This window comes from Anguilla rostrata, chromosome 10 (assembly GCF_018555375.3).
Source record: "Anguilla rostrata isolate EN2019 chromosome 10, ASM1855537v3, whole genome shotgun sequence".
Taxonomy (NCBI): domain Eukaryota; kingdom Metazoa; phylum Chordata; class Actinopteri; order Anguilliformes; family Anguillidae; genus Anguilla; species Anguilla rostrata.
Window position 1 is genome coordinate 3,093,851 of NC_057942.1, and position 14,341 is coordinate 3,108,191.

General features: G+C 44.2%; 2 protein-coding genes across 3 annotated transcripts; one reads left to right on the forward strand and one right to left on the reverse strand.

Annotated features, from left to right (window-relative positions):
- The first annotated feature begins 1,832 nt into the window (after positions 1-1,832).
- Positions 1,833-8,808, forward strand: LOC135264690 (prosaposin-like). The gene is made up of 9 exons (XM_064353465.1): positions 1,833-2,070; positions 3,182-3,243; positions 4,499-4,633; positions 5,499-5,579; positions 6,031-6,214; positions 6,767-6,909; positions 7,282-7,362; positions 7,744-7,854; positions 7,997-8,808. Exons 1-9 carry the CDS (start codon positions 2,019-2,021, stop codon positions 8,030-8,032), a joined length of 885 nt encoding a protein of 294 aa, XP_064209535.1. The 5' UTR covers positions 1,833-2,018; the 3' UTR covers positions 8,033-8,808.
- Positions 8,809-9,839: 1,031 nt separating this feature from the next.
- On the reverse strand, positions 9,840-14,282 carry LOC135264686 (ubiquitin carboxyl-terminal hydrolase 39-like). Of its 2 annotated transcripts, XR_010332777.1 has the most exons (9): positions 13,939-14,269; positions 13,430-13,508; positions 13,218-13,312; positions 12,678-12,814; positions 11,996-12,148; positions 10,930-11,155; positions 10,551-10,625; positions 10,096-10,148; positions 9,841-10,050 (listed from the first exon to the last, which is right to left on the reverse strand). XR_010332777.1 is itself a non-coding variant. In XM_064353461.1 (8 exons), exons 1-8 carry the CDS (start codon positions 13,988-13,990, stop codon positions 9,965-9,967), a joined length of 903 nt encoding a protein of 300 aa, XP_064209531.1. In that variant the 5' UTR covers positions 13,991-14,282; the 3' UTR covers positions 9,840-9,964. The 2 variants fall into 2 exon arrangements, 1 of the variants encoding a protein (XP_064209531.1); XM_064353461.1 differs by lacking the exon at positions 10,096-10,148 and having other exon boundaries at positions 9,840-10,050; positions 13,939-14,282.
- Between the last annotated feature and the right edge of the window lie 59 nt (positions 14,283-14,341).

The following is a 14,341-nucleotide window of genomic DNA, read 5'->3' on the forward strand; positions in this document are numbered from 1 at the left end:
TGGCACCATCACGCCCCCTATGGAGCGATGTAAAAATGGCTTTGTCCTCATGATCATATGCCTTCACCCAACATATCTACTGAATATCATGATGATTGTATAAAATATTGATGACTTGCGGCCAATAGTGTGCTAAGAGTTACGTCGCCATGGATGTGTCCGGGCCGCTTCCCGTCAAGGCCTTTACTATGTCGTAACACTTAGATGGCATGTCGTAACACTTTGATGGTCCGGCGTGTATGCACAGCTGCAGCGTTTCTGCGCCGCAACTAAAAAAGGTGTCACACTAGTGTTGTCACGATACCAAAATTTTGACTTTGATAGTGATACCAGGTTTAGTATTACGATACTCAATACTGAAATGATATTTGAAACTTAAACGATGCTAATTAGATACTCGGTACCTAACGATACTGAAATTATATTAATAGATCAGAAACGTAATGTCCACAAGGGTTGACCTCATTTTCAAATTCATGGTTTATTAACAACCTGGATCATTAACAACCTTTAAGTTGAAGCCTCTTCAACATATTAATATGCATAGGCCTATAGTGTTACAACACTGAACAATAAAGAAATATGTTAAATATATTTCAAAAATTAAACAGTTGTAAAGTAAATAATCTTTAAAACAGGTCTTTCACCTTTAAATAGATTTAAAAACAGCATATTGTAATAACAATACAGCATCTATCTATAATAAAATATTTCCAAATTGGAACACCTATTGCTACTGATGTGAACTGAGTCAAAGCTTGCGCTGTTTCAGGGAAGTGAATGCACAAGCGCAGGTCACCTCACTTGGCAACCTTAGTTGCTACTGCCATCTAGCGAAGATTCTGACAAACTACACTTTTCATCCTCTAAATCAGTAATGCGGGAGACACATTTCCCTGGTTGCTGAGCCTCAGACATTTTAGCGGAGAAAACTGCCACACCCCAACTAAAAAGTCTAAATGGCAGGCAAACAATACGGCGGACATAGGTGGGGCCAATGGCAAAGTTGTAGAGCACGTTCAGATGCATAGGTCGATGAAGTTTTGTGTTGATCTGACTTATGGTGTGGGAGTTATGGCCTTTTACGCAAAACCCTTTGTTATAGCGCCACCATCTGGCCGACGTGCGTGGTTTTTAGTGCCTGAGTAGTGGGGGGGCCATAGGAACCCACCTGCCAAATTTGTTTGCTCCAGGACTTATGGTTGCTGAGCCTCAGACACTTTTAGCGGAAAAAAATAAGAATAATAATCCTAACAGATACAATAGGGTTCCACCAGCTTCGCTGCTTGGACCCCTAATAATCCTAACAGATACAATAGGGTTCCACCAGCTTCGCTGCTTGGACCCCTAATAATAATAATCCTAATAGATACAATAGGGTTCCACCAGCTTCGCTGCTTGGACCCCTAATTAGATTGCACATTTCCCTGGCGTGTGTAGCCTGCATAGATACAATTGTGTATCTTGCTACGGCACTAGCGTATCGTGGTATGGATGAATCGTTGATGACAAGTATTTGTGCAGACATTAATTAGAAGTGATTCCACCGTGCACTCTTATGATGATCCCTTCGCATTCTGCGAATGATTTGTATTCAAATGTCTGTCGAATTCCCAATATGCAAAATGAAACGACAAAAATGCGGCAGTACAAAAATGAACCGTCAGATTCTCGTGTATCGTAAAATTATATCACGTTGATCCAAATGATCTTTGTTTTTGACACCGCACTCCTGCTCGGTTCATCCAGCTTTGCTCCGCTATGTAGTGATGTAGAGGGGTACGTCATTTGTCTTCTCACCTTTTTTTCCCGAACGTTTGTCAATAGCTAATCATGCAGTCGCTGTAGCATATCTTATTGGTCTTATCCGCCTACTTGCAAGAAATCTGTTTTGTTATTGGCCATCATATGGCCTACGCTTCCTGAACAAAATATATTTATTGTTCATGTCGCCCGGAAAGCGAAGCGTTTAATTTCTCAACTGGGAACGGTGGACAGGACTAACTGACACGCTCACGATGACCGCTTCAGGGTTTGTGCTGGTCGCCTTGCTCGCATCTCAGAGTGCAGGTAAGGATTATTTTAAACGTCTTTGGTTCACCGTGCACTTGAAGTTCCAGAAGCAGTCCACGTGAAGATGCGACGAATGACACGAAATATCAAGGGCGTGTATAATGATACCCTACGAAAGGCCGATAATTTCTGAGAAAAGACTGATAAGGATGACAATGATAATGCCAATGTGCTGTAAACTTCTCCATGACCGGGTGAACTGTTTTGGGGGGGGGGGGGGATATTGCAGTTTATTTCCGTTTAAACTGAATGCATTCCAAAGCCATTGCAAAACATTACATGTAAATATATATAAATACCTTTGGCACATATGTAAAGTATATTTGAAAATACATTCAAATGTATTTATGAATTTGTTACAAGCTATGTGTGACACACATACTGTAGATTTTAGTTTATTTGACCAAAGCTGTTTCCTGATCTTTTTCAGCATGAGATGCAATTAAAAAAAAAAAAAAAAGTTTTTACAAATTACAGGGAAAAAAACATTATTAATTCCACCCCACATTACCCCCCTCCCCCAGATTATTATAATTGACATTACATTACATTACAATTGCTGAGCTGACCCTCTCACCCAGAGAGCCTTACAGAATTGGAGAATGTCAGTGTTACTCTCTGGAATACAAAAGTGTGATATCGACAGCTGTACATACATCCTGTGGGATATATAAAGTAGTCTGATAAGCAAAAAATGTCAAAGTATAAGGTGGCCTCTTTCAACTGTTATTAAAATGTGAAATCAACAGCATGTTCAAATGTAACATTGTCCCGGGTAATGTCTTGAAATAAGGATTATCATATTCAATCATAGAATTAAAAAAAAAAATAAAAAGATTAAATAAGTGATCAGGTGTAGCATGAAGGATAAAAATGAAAAATCTATTCCTCGGTGGATCAAAAGCTGTTGTTTTGGCTATTTATGCCCTTCTGACTAATTAATAAGAACATTGTGCTGGAGCCTAGCTAAACATTTAAGAGTTAAAAGTACCTTCTAAATTAAAAGGATGCATCACATTTTATTACATTCATGTAATCTCCACCTGCATAGTGTTGAAGAAGATTCAGTGCTTTAATGCCTAGCATTGTCTTGTGCATCTCTTTGCAGTTATGGCCAGGGTCCTGTTGGAGCCGACGCAGGCGAGGTTGGACAGCACCAAGTTGTCTGCTGTGAGTTACTGAGTATTATTTTAGGCGAAACGCTGCCAATCAGCATCACCTAATCAGTACCCTGCTGATGACGGCTCAGAAATAAGTGTGCTTTATTAAACTGGAAACGTCCTGAACCCCATGAGACAGGAGCAGCCGAGGGCGATACACTGAAAACGTTTGCAAAATACTTCGCAAGGACCTAAGAACCCAAACATCAGAACGTTATCGAGGCTGCAGCAACACTCCATCGTAGAGCTTTGTCTCGCTCGCGGTGCGCGGGATCTTTTTTCTAGAACGTACCATTGTAAAGGAGTAAGTGGCCCCTGTGCCTGCGTTCTCCAGCCTACCACCCTCTGTTTAGATGTGTAGGTCGCGTGACTGCAAGTCTCGGTTTTAGCGCAGACGTAAAAACAAACCAAAAAAGACACGGGTAAACGAATTTCAAGATGTGCGCAAGACGTCTTCTCGTGCCTCCGCGTTTCTTCAGTCAGGCGGTCTGAGAGAAGATCCGGAGGCCTGTAATAAAATAAACACCATCTCAAACACATTATATACAGTGTATAAAAAGCATTTAAAAGTGTTTTTCAAGAGATAGCATCATAAAGGCAGGCTTTCAAAAGGCCCAGTCTGAGAATTGAGAAGTCTCATGGTTCCATAAAGCATGTAATTTAAAAGCGGCTAGGGGGGGGGGGAAATAAACATTTAAAAAAAAAAACATTTCAAAGGCTTTCTAAAAACGCTGAAGAGATTTCACTTCTGCTTCTTCAGCCTGCTTGAAGAAAGAAAAAAAAAGCCTGTGAAATGAAACCTTCGTGGCTTGGCCTACGGTACACCCAAAAAAAGGAAGAGGGCGTATTTGATTTAACCCACAGAAGAGAAGCAGCCGAGCGTACCTTGAGAGAATCGTGCACTCTGCAGGTCGTTGTCACACTCCACCTTACTAACGTGGCCTGTGCGTTCTGCCGTTATGCGACGCTGAAGACTGCATTATTTATTAGCAGCCTGTATACATTCATACACGTGGATGTGCACTGAAGCAGTTCCAGGCAGTTATCTCGCTTGCACCAGCAGGCTCTGCATTACGTCTGTAACACAATTTTTTTTCGCACGACTGACAAAGACACGGATGTCCTCCGTGTCTGTGTAAGTTGCGTGATAAATTGTGTTGCAGCTGCGACTTCAGCTTCTCGTCACCGCTATGAATGCGAAAACGGAAAATACTCCAAACCTCACTCTCATTCTTTTGTCTGTTGTTCCTCTCGGTTGCCGGCAGAAGCCTGGTCAAGTGTGTACGTTCTTGGGACTGTGCGGCAGCCAATCGGAGGGCAAGGAGGTAGAGCTCCTGACCAATCACATCGCTGATGGTGACATGACTAGTGTGGCCCCTTTTAGGGGCACACATCCGGAGGTGAGTGTGTGTGTGTGTGTGCGTGTGTATGCATGTGTGTGCATGTTTATGTGAATTACACCTCTTCTGAGGTGTGAATTTTTACCATTTAGCTGTATAATTGTTTTATTTTATTTTAAAACACCCACCCACCCACACTGGTGTCTGCAGTTTTCTTTGTTAGAGAAACTGGAATCATGATTTCGGTAAATGGAACTTCTTGCTATTGGTTGATGGGCAAAGTCGTTTATACAAAGGGAATGGTCCTTTTTAAAAATAAAATGTAGCCAAGGTGTGGGGGGTAAGCTGTGTGCAAATGCTGAAATTTCCAAGTAGCCTTGATGCAAATTTAGACCAGCCTAACTGGCTCAGAAATGTCCTCCCCCTTCACACCGAGGTAATGTGTGGTGTACATTTTGACACAAAATGGCTGCCATGCATCACACAGTTGGGTGCTACACACTGGTGAGGTGAGATCATGAAATATAATATAATATAAATATGAAATATAAATGAAATCTACAACCGTTTAAAAAAAAAAAAAAAATTTTATAGCTGTTCCGCATTTTCCAGAACTACAAGAATTCCCCACAGCAGAATGAATGAATGAATGAATGAATGAATGAATGAATGGATGATTGCATTTATATAGCACTCTTCCAAAAGCTGAAAGTGCTTTACACTGATGACGGAGGAAACTCACCTCACACACCACCAAATGTGCAGCACCCACCTGGGTGATGCACGGCAGCCATTTTACACCACACACTAGCTAAGGTGGAGAAGCCAATCAAATCAGGAGCGTAGCTGCACAGCTGGACATGTTAAGCGCTTGGTGGAATTGAACCCCAGCAACACGCGTCTTCCTGTCTGTCTGTGCCCTCAGGTACAGCTGTCCCCTCAGTGCACGTTCTGCCTTTTTCTCGTCAAGAAGCTGGAGAGCATGTTGGGGACGGAGAAGACAGAGGTAGAAGTTGCGCCCCCCTCCTCACACTCACACGCACATGCACACCACTGTTTCAGTTCCTCATGAAGGGTATAGATCTGTGGCTTTTACCATTTTCAGTTAAACATTATCGTATCTTAATGTGAAGTGATACCAAACACTACGACTATTAGTCTTACTCTAAACTGAAGCCTACATACAATAGCAAAACTGACACAATATTCAAATTATTTTGGTGGTACTACAGATTATATATATATATATATATATATATATTTATTTTTTTAATTCTCAAAGACCAGATTTAAACACATTTTTGTTTCTCCATAATTGGCCAGCTTAATTTTCCCTTTTGCAAAGACACCAGCATCTCCTCCCCCACCCCGTTTCCCAACATTCCTCCTCACCTTTGCCTTCCCCCCCCGCCACGTTTCCGTCTCGACCCCGTTTCCTTTTTTTTTGACCCTCGCAGGACGCCGTAGTGCAGCTGCTGAACGTGGTGTGCACCATCCTGCCCCACCGCTGCCGGGACCAGTGCGAGGGCTTCATCGCCAAGTACGCCAAGCAGCTGATCGAATTCCTGCTGTCCTCTGCCAACCCCAACACCATCTGCATGCTGCTCCACCTCTGCCTGGTGCAGGAGCTGCCCCTCGTGGGTGAGTGGGCCAGCCAGGCTGGGCCTGTGCAGTCAGCGTAGCTGATGGGGGGGAGGGGGGGCGGCAGTGTAGTGTAACAGGTAAAGGAACCGGGCTTGTAACCCCAAAGGTCACAGGTTCGATTCCCAGCTAGGACACTGCCGTTGTACCCTTGAGCGAGGTACTTAGCCTGCATTGCTTCAGAGTATATCCAGCTGTATAAATGGATGAAATGTAAATGCTATGTATAATATTGTGTATAATAAGTCGCTCTGGATAAGAAGCCTGTATTGGCTAAATGCCTGTATTGTAATGTAATGTACACAGTCACACCCTCTCTGTGTGGCTGTCTGAGCCAAAGCCCGTTTCTTTAGTGTGTTACCCTTCCCACGATCTGTTATTGTCCTGACTGCCGTTGGTGCGTCTTATCTAGCGGGTTTTCACGGTGTGTGTGCGCATGGGTGCAGATTGACCCACCTCCGTGACCACTTTTTCTTCTTCCTTTTCTTTACCATTCCTCTAATTTCTCCCACATCCCTCATTTTATCCTAAAATCTTCCCGCTGTGGTGCAGAGATGCCCCCCCTCTCGCCGTGCGACTCCTGCCAGACCCTGACGGCGCTGTCCCAGATTCACCTGGGCTCCAACCTCACCGAACACGGGGCGTCCTCTTTCCTGGAGTCCGTCTGCGAGCTGCACCCCCACGCCGTCCCAAAGGTCCGCTCACCCCCTCCTCCGCACTCCGCACCCCCGCACCCCCTCACACGTGATGGTTTTATAGACGTGACAGGCCTCAGCTCTCCAACTCTGTCCAGACCCAAACAACTTCCTGTCCAGCCATTCCAATCCATTAACATAGAAACAAAAAAATAAATAAATAAATAAAAGGGGGGCGAATTTACATTTTGGTTTCAGTTCGATATCTACATAAATGTTTTTTTCTCTAATCTGCCGCATTAACGTTAGAGGACGAACTGTCTCTCGCAAGTAGCGACACCAAAAAGAAAACGAAAGAGAAAATGAACTAAAAGGATCGTGAAGAGGAGAAGGCGAAAGTAAACGGGCTTCACTGCTGTGTTCCGCTTTCAGTGCCAGATCTTCACCCAGCGCTACGGGTCCAGGCTGCAGAGGATTCTGGGAAAACAGGAGCATGCCCTGGACATGTGTGAGGTAAAGCGAACCCTGTCCCTGTTTTTAATCATCGCCATCGTTCACCGTTATGCCCCACAGTGCCCCTCTTCCAGGGGTACGAGGACCATAGCCAACGGACATATTAGACCATTTAGGTGTTTGGAAAGCGCTTGACAAAACCACTTGGGCAAGGGAAGGCTTATATATGGATGTCACGTTGTACAGTGTCACTCTGTAAGCCGTTAAACTTAATTAAATGGCGGGTGCACTGGGGCGGCGTCCGTGTTGCAGTCGCTACCGCGTACCGTAAACACTCGCGCCGTTGTTCTCCGGACGGAGAACACTGGCGCCACTGTGGCTCGCGCGGGTCAGACGCTCGTTCTCGTCCGGCGAGTCACAGCCGAGCGCTCTCGTCCGCAGCGGGAGGACCTGTGCGCGGCGGGAAGCGAGGCGATGATGCCGGGCGGAAACCACTGCACCTGGGGGCGCGACTACGTGTGCGCAAACATGAAGACGGCTCTGGAGTGCGACGTAAGGATTTTAATCCCCTTTTCCGCCAAAAAAAAAAAAAAAAGTGGCGAATTTCCATTTTGATTTCAGTTCGATATCTCTAATCTGCCGCATTAAATGTTCCTTGTTTGAAATGCCATGTTTATTCCTCTTAACTCCACAGAGTGTACTGTTCTGCGAGAAATTTATGTGGAACTAGCAAACCCAGGACCCAGGCAAGCTCTACCACCCGGCTGCCCCGTTTTGGCTGTAGGCTACTTCTGATGATGCCAGATCCACTTGTAGCAACGGATAAGAATTATTTAGCTTTAGCAACTCAGACTGCAATTTATCAAAGTCAAACATGCTGAAACGTTGATTAAATAATGAGTGATACCGGGCAATGAAAATACCAAAGACCAAAGTGATACTTTTAAAAAAAAATTTTTTACAGACGATTGGTCCTTGTAATGCATGATAATGTTAACCGAATACAATTTCCCTAAACCGGAACAAAGTATCACATGATTTGTGTCCTAAAGACCCCAAATTTTTTGAAACAGGTACAAATTATATTGAGATTGAAATTAAAGACTTGAAGACTTCAACTGATCTGCAGTACAGAATATCCTTTAATGAATAAAAAATGGTGCTCAACTCATTATTAAATCAACAGTTTAACTGACGTGCTCTACCTTCCTCTATTAACAGTGGGAATTACACCTCAACTGTGCTCAGTTACACTGAACGATAATTCTCAGCAATTTGACGTTTGACTGTGTTGCACTGTGCTCTTTAACTTATATACTGCGCATATATCTCAGTTTTAATAACGCTTTTTTTGCAGTTTTTATACTACTTTACAGTTGTGCCATTTATGCTGTCTTAAAATGTATGATGAGCAATTTATGAAAATTGAAAATGAAATCATGATTTGAATTTCTTCACTGTATCATTTCTGGCTTTTTATATTTGATTAAAAGTTTGTTAGCAATGCCTGGAGTTTTTTTGATGAATCCTGTATACAAGCCAATTTTCTGAACAGCACATACAGGTTGATGTGGTAATGCACCAGTAAAGTTGAGTTCCAGTTCATCAAGGGTTTACTTGAATAGCCAATCCACTCAAAACATTTCCATTTACATGCCAAACATTAAAACCTGAAACGCAGATCTTTCCAGAAGTTCATTTGACAAACAAAACGAACGCCAACGAGGGAAAAAAAGGTATTTTGTTTTAAACAGGGTTCATACACTTTTTCACCAATGATTTTCAATGACTTTTCCATGACTTCTCCACAACCTTTAACTGAATTTCCATGACCAAAACAAATGACTTTCTCAGCGGGACGATTTAAAATTATTTATTGTAACACTAAGTAAAATTAGGTCTGCATCTGAAACATATGGTGCCTCTCTAAAACAAATAAACACCAGACAGACACACTTAGATACATTCTTTCATATTTTAATTCGAATAGTTTAACATTTTCGTCAATGTCTCAAACAGGGCTCGAAATTGCGACCATTTTGGTCGCATATGCTCCCAAAATTTAATCTGTGCGACTTCGAAATATAATTGGGAGCATTTGTGCGAGTGCAAATAATTGTTCTGGGGCAACCTTTTTTTTTCTTTTTTCAGTCGAACGTCTCTTTCTCTGTACATTCGCTAGTTAGTACACTCAGTATGTGCCTTGTGAGCTGACGGCGACCCTTCTAATCAATCGTGAGCTTGACATTCTTACCTTTAATGCTGATTTTAAATAGGTTAATATTAGCCTTCAATCACTCCCTTTTGCAGCACTCCACTGTCACGCGACACAGAGAGCTAATGCGTTTACTAATGTTACCTGAAGACAAAAGTTTATGTTCAGTTTATTAGCGTTATCGAAAGCTGAAAAGTTGAAGCGAACGATTACGGCATTTTTTTTTTGAAACATTAACGTAGCGTTTTGTGTAGCGACCCGGTTGAAACAGCTAATTTCTCCGATGCAGTTTACTGGCGGTTGATTTAATTAGCGGTATTAATGTGACGAGAAGCGGGCGTCACCTTCTCCGTGATGCCGTTGAACTTTCCCAGGATGTTGAAGAGCGGAACCTGGGGGATGATCAGCTGCTCCTTCTCGTCCTTGTACAGCGGGGCGGTGGGGAGGTCAAGGGTCAGGTACAGGAAGGTGGACTCGGACATCTCCTCCTGGTACTCCTCCTTCAGGAGCAGCGCCTCCTTCTCCTCCGGCGGCTGGAGGGAGGGAGGGAGGGAGGGAGGGAGAGAGAGAACAGACACCAAATCTGGGTGGGGCAGCTTCTTGGAACCCTGGAACACCTTGGTGATGCACTCTGCCATGGCAACACGGGGTAGAGGATCCGTTTCCAGGGGGCAGTAGATGGACAGATAGATAAGACAAGACGGATAAGATGCACTTCATCAATCAAACCCACGTGGGGTAATTTGTCCCCTGCATTTGACCCATCCTACTTAGGAGCAGTGGGCAGCCACAGTGCAGCGCCCGGGGACCAACTCCAGTTCTGGGGCCAGTGGTCAATGGCAGGATTATACCTAACCTGACATGCCTGTCTTTTGATAGGTAGATAGTTTAACTGAGTGACAGAAAGACAGACAGACAAGTGGTGCGTAGATAAAACTTGGGAAGCGGCAAAACTCCTACACAGACCCTCAAAACCCCACTAACACACCAACCACACAGCTGTGCCCCAGTTAGGCCCCGCCCACCCACTCACATGGCTTCTTCTTGGTGCCGCCCAGAGCACCGTGCAGAGCGTTGAGAAACCAGGAAAGAAAGTCAACAGCATCCCCTAAAGGACACAGAGTGTATAGCACCGCTTTACTCCAGACAGCACAGACAATCCAGCATTAGATTCCACATTTCTCAGATGTGTGTATGCAACTATTCAAGTAAGTAAATAAATATTTTAATAGCTCAGCAGTACAATAATAGTGATAGTAAAATAGTGATTTTAATAGCAAGAAACAAAATCTGAATGGAAACATAATCATCTTTGAGAAACACGACAGTGTTACACGCCTCCAACCCTCTCGCTGTCACTGTGCACTGGAACCTCCCGACAGGCAGGCGGCGCTGTTGCGAGCGGCGCTCACCCTGCTTGGTGATCTGGAAGTTCTTCTTGCTGCACAGCACCACGGCCTGCAGCATCTCGTGGGGCGACACGTGGGCCTTGAAGTTCCGGGGGTTCCACAGCTTCCGCATCAGCTCCCCGAAACGCTGCACCAGCAGGAACATGATGTCGCCCGGCGGGCGCCGGATGCCGCGGTAGTTCTCCTCCTCCAGGAAGTAGTTCCGCAGCGGAGGCACGTTGGACAGGGCCTGGGGGGGGAGGGGAGGGGGGGGGCATTGGGAAACAGAGGAGGAGGTGGGACAAGAACAGAAAGGGAACAATGACGTGGAAGCTTTTTTTTGGGGGCATGTCATTCCGTGCACCCTGGCATACAATGCTCCAATGAGACGCTTAGTTTCCTGTGATGTCACAGCATGAGCACAGACCGCACTGTGCACACCAAAAAAAACTACAAAAAAAAAAAACAGGCCCGATTAAAAACTACGAGGCCCAGTTTACTAAGACCTTTAGCACATGCAAAACCAATAAACTGACCATTGATTAGTCATGTTATCCGTTTTTCGCCAATCATTGGTAGTTAGTTCTGCATGTGCTAACACATCCAGCACATGCTAAGGGTCTTAGTAAATCAGGCCTAAGAGTTTAAACCAGTGCAAATGACATGCCCAAGATAGTATGGTTCTAACAAAATTATATCCTAATCCTGACTGATACTCAGAAGCTTCCTCGCTCTCTAGAGCAGTGGTGTCAAACTCGTTGCCATGGAGGGCCGTGTGTATGCAGGTTTTCATTCCAACCAATTAATGCTGCCTTAATTGAGTCCAATTACTCATTCAGCCATATGCGTTTAACTGCATTGAAGCACAGAATATAAGAAAATTTTTATTTAGACAATGCGGGTCACCATAGACGTCGGGTCACCATTGTGCACAAACCTGCATCCCTAATTCAGCAAATAATTTAACTAATTATATAATCAAGATCTGAGGCTGGAATGAAAACCTGCATACACACGGCCCTCCATGGCAACGAGTTTGACACCACTGCTCTAGAGGATGGATTTTCCACGGGCCACAGAGCCACCGCACCTGCAGCACGACGTTGGCGTAGTCGTTGGCCTTGATGTTGTTGAGGCCCACGATGCCGGGCAGGTAGGTGGTGCCGTCGTAGGCGCGGTAGAGCTTGCCCTGCTTGTCCAGGTTAGCGATGTGCTGCCGGGCGAAGGTGGGCTTCAGGACGTACTGCGATGCAGAAAAAACACACAAAGCGGGTCAGAGGGTAAGAGCAGCGCAAGGTCCGTTCCACGAGGCGCTCGTTTGGATTACTGCGCAGTACGACACGCTGTAGCAATGGGCGAATGGTGGGGCTGGTTAATGGATCAGCACACCGCGGGCAATCACACTCACGTCAAACAGAAATCAGGCAAATTGAGGTTAAGAGTGAAAAGATCCAACGTAAATTAGCTGAGGCTTAACTGGAACGGTCAAGAGGTCTACGCTGTCATTGCCAATACCGTTCTGATGTTAATTATTTTGTTGTCCTCATGCCCAAATTATGTCAATATTTCTTCACGCATCAGATAAACACAAACGACAACTCAAAATGAGCTGAATTATCAGGTCACATGGTTTGTATACGTTCCACTGGCACGATGCTTCCGTACAGTCCATTATCGTTTCGTTACACGTTAAGTGAAGCATGCAGGAGCTGCACCCCACTGCCGTGCTTCTGCACCGTGCACACTGAGCACGTGCAGGCCTGTGCTCTCACCGTTATGTCCTCCAGGGAAGAGTCTATGATCTCATAGTTGTCGGGCAAGCAGTAGAACTTCAGTGTGTGCAGGTTGAGGAACACGTGATGGGTGAACTGCACGCTGTGGGTATACGCGTGGGATTTGAGTCCTCTACCTGGGAGGGAAACACACACACACACACGCACGCACGCACACAGACACATATGCACACACACACACACACATACACAAGTTAAACAAGGGGTCCTTTCCTCCTATCGCACAGAGGAGCATGCATGCATGATTAGGATTACTGCATAAAACAGAAAACATACTTTGTTCTCAGGGCCTCAGCTTCACGTTTTAATGGCCAAGAGACTTTGCACCACAATACTAAATCAATTAGGACTCAAAAAAATAAGCAGACTGTAACTTTATTTCAAATCAAATATTTCAAATAATTTCGATTCTTTTGCATTTATTTTTGTATTCCCCTCCCCTTAATACAGTTCCTCCCTACGATGCCAAGAGACAAGACGGCAGCAAAACAAAACGCTTTAAAAGCAAACACAAAATACCTTGGAAGTATTTCCCACAGATGAGGCAAGCGTAGACATTGATGTGCGAGAGGGAGATGGAACACAGCTTCTCAAAATCAAAATCCAGCACACTCCTGTAAAAAAAATCATATTTATCATGCAAGTAGACACAATCGCAGGTTATGGAAAAGTCTGCAACATTTTAATTGATATTGCATGTACTGTATATGGACAGACTGTGCGAGTCCCACCTGTTAATTGTGTCCAGATAAGGACAGTGGCGGCTTCTGCGATCTTCTGTATCGTGCGAGCGACCAGTTTTCACTGGCACTGAGGATAAACAAACCCGGCAAATACATTCAGCTAGATAGCCAGTTAGTGATAGCAAAAATTAATGAGTTAGACAATCGCCACATTAATGTTCAGTTTACATTACTGACATGTCATGGTGTCAGCACGCAAACATTACCATTTTAAACGAAATTAGTAATAGCTACGCCAGCTAGCTAGCACTTTTCACGTATAGTTTACAAATAATACCCTGCAAAACATTCAGCAATCGTGCGAGCTAATCAACAGTGAATTGCTAACTAATGATAGCTGCATGGCTAACTGAACAAACGGGCAATCGTCGAGCGAAAGCACGTTACCTGAAATAAAATAAGCGAGATCATTATTGTAGCTGTGTTATGGTTAGGTTGCAACTTGCAAGCTATATACGTTAGGTCATGTTAGCTGAGCTAACTTCTATATCACTCACCCTCATCGTCGTCGTCCAACTCGATTTCTCTCTCTCTTTTCAAAGACACCATATTGGTCGCAACTCGGTTTGTTAAGATAGCTCGTTAGCTGTGCACTATCGTCCAAAATTAGACGAGGGACTGTGCTCAGAAATAACAAAATATATAGTTGTAGTTAACTATTTCAGATTGTTTTAAACTCCGAATCTCCCGGTCAGTCAAACAACTACGATAGTCTTGCTGGTGGCCGACAACACACTAGCAGAAACCTTCGAATATTGCATAGACTGTAGTTTCTACGCCACGCGTTCGATTAGTTCTCTGCTGCCCTCTACTGTGTTGGAGGTTGGATCGTGACTACTAAAAGCTATCAGCCCTAGACTGTATAAAAATATTTTCAGCTCATAAATGCTTTTCGCAATC

Excerpts from the sequence above, each read along its gene's own strand:
- LOC135264690 (XM_064353465.1), top strand. The coding sequence starts at position 2,019 with ATGACCGCTTCAGGGTTTGTGCTGGTCGCCTTGCTCGCATCTCAGAGT. Across the intron at positions 4,634-5,498 it reads TTAGGGGCACACATCCGGAG|GTACAGCTGTCCCCTCAGTG; the intron begins GTGAGTGTGTGT and ends CTGTGCCCTCAG. Across the intron at positions 7,855-7,996 it reads AGACGGCTCTGGAGTGCGAC|AGTGTACTGTTCTGCGAGAA; the intron begins GTAAGGATTTTA and ends TTAACTCCACAG.
- LOC135264686 (XM_064353461.1), bottom strand. The coding sequence starts at position 13,990 with ATGGTGTCTTTGAAAAGAGAGAGAGAAATCGAGTTGGACGACGACGAT. Across the intron at positions 12,815-13,217 it reads CTGTGGGAAATACTTCCAAG|GTAGAGGACTCAAATCCCAC; the intron begins GTATTTTGTGTT and ends TTTCCCTCCCAG. Across the intron at positions 10,051-10,550 it reads CGGCACCAAGAAGAAGCCAT|CCGCCGGAGGAGAAGGAGGC; the intron begins GTGAGTGGGTGG and ends CCCTCCCTCCAG.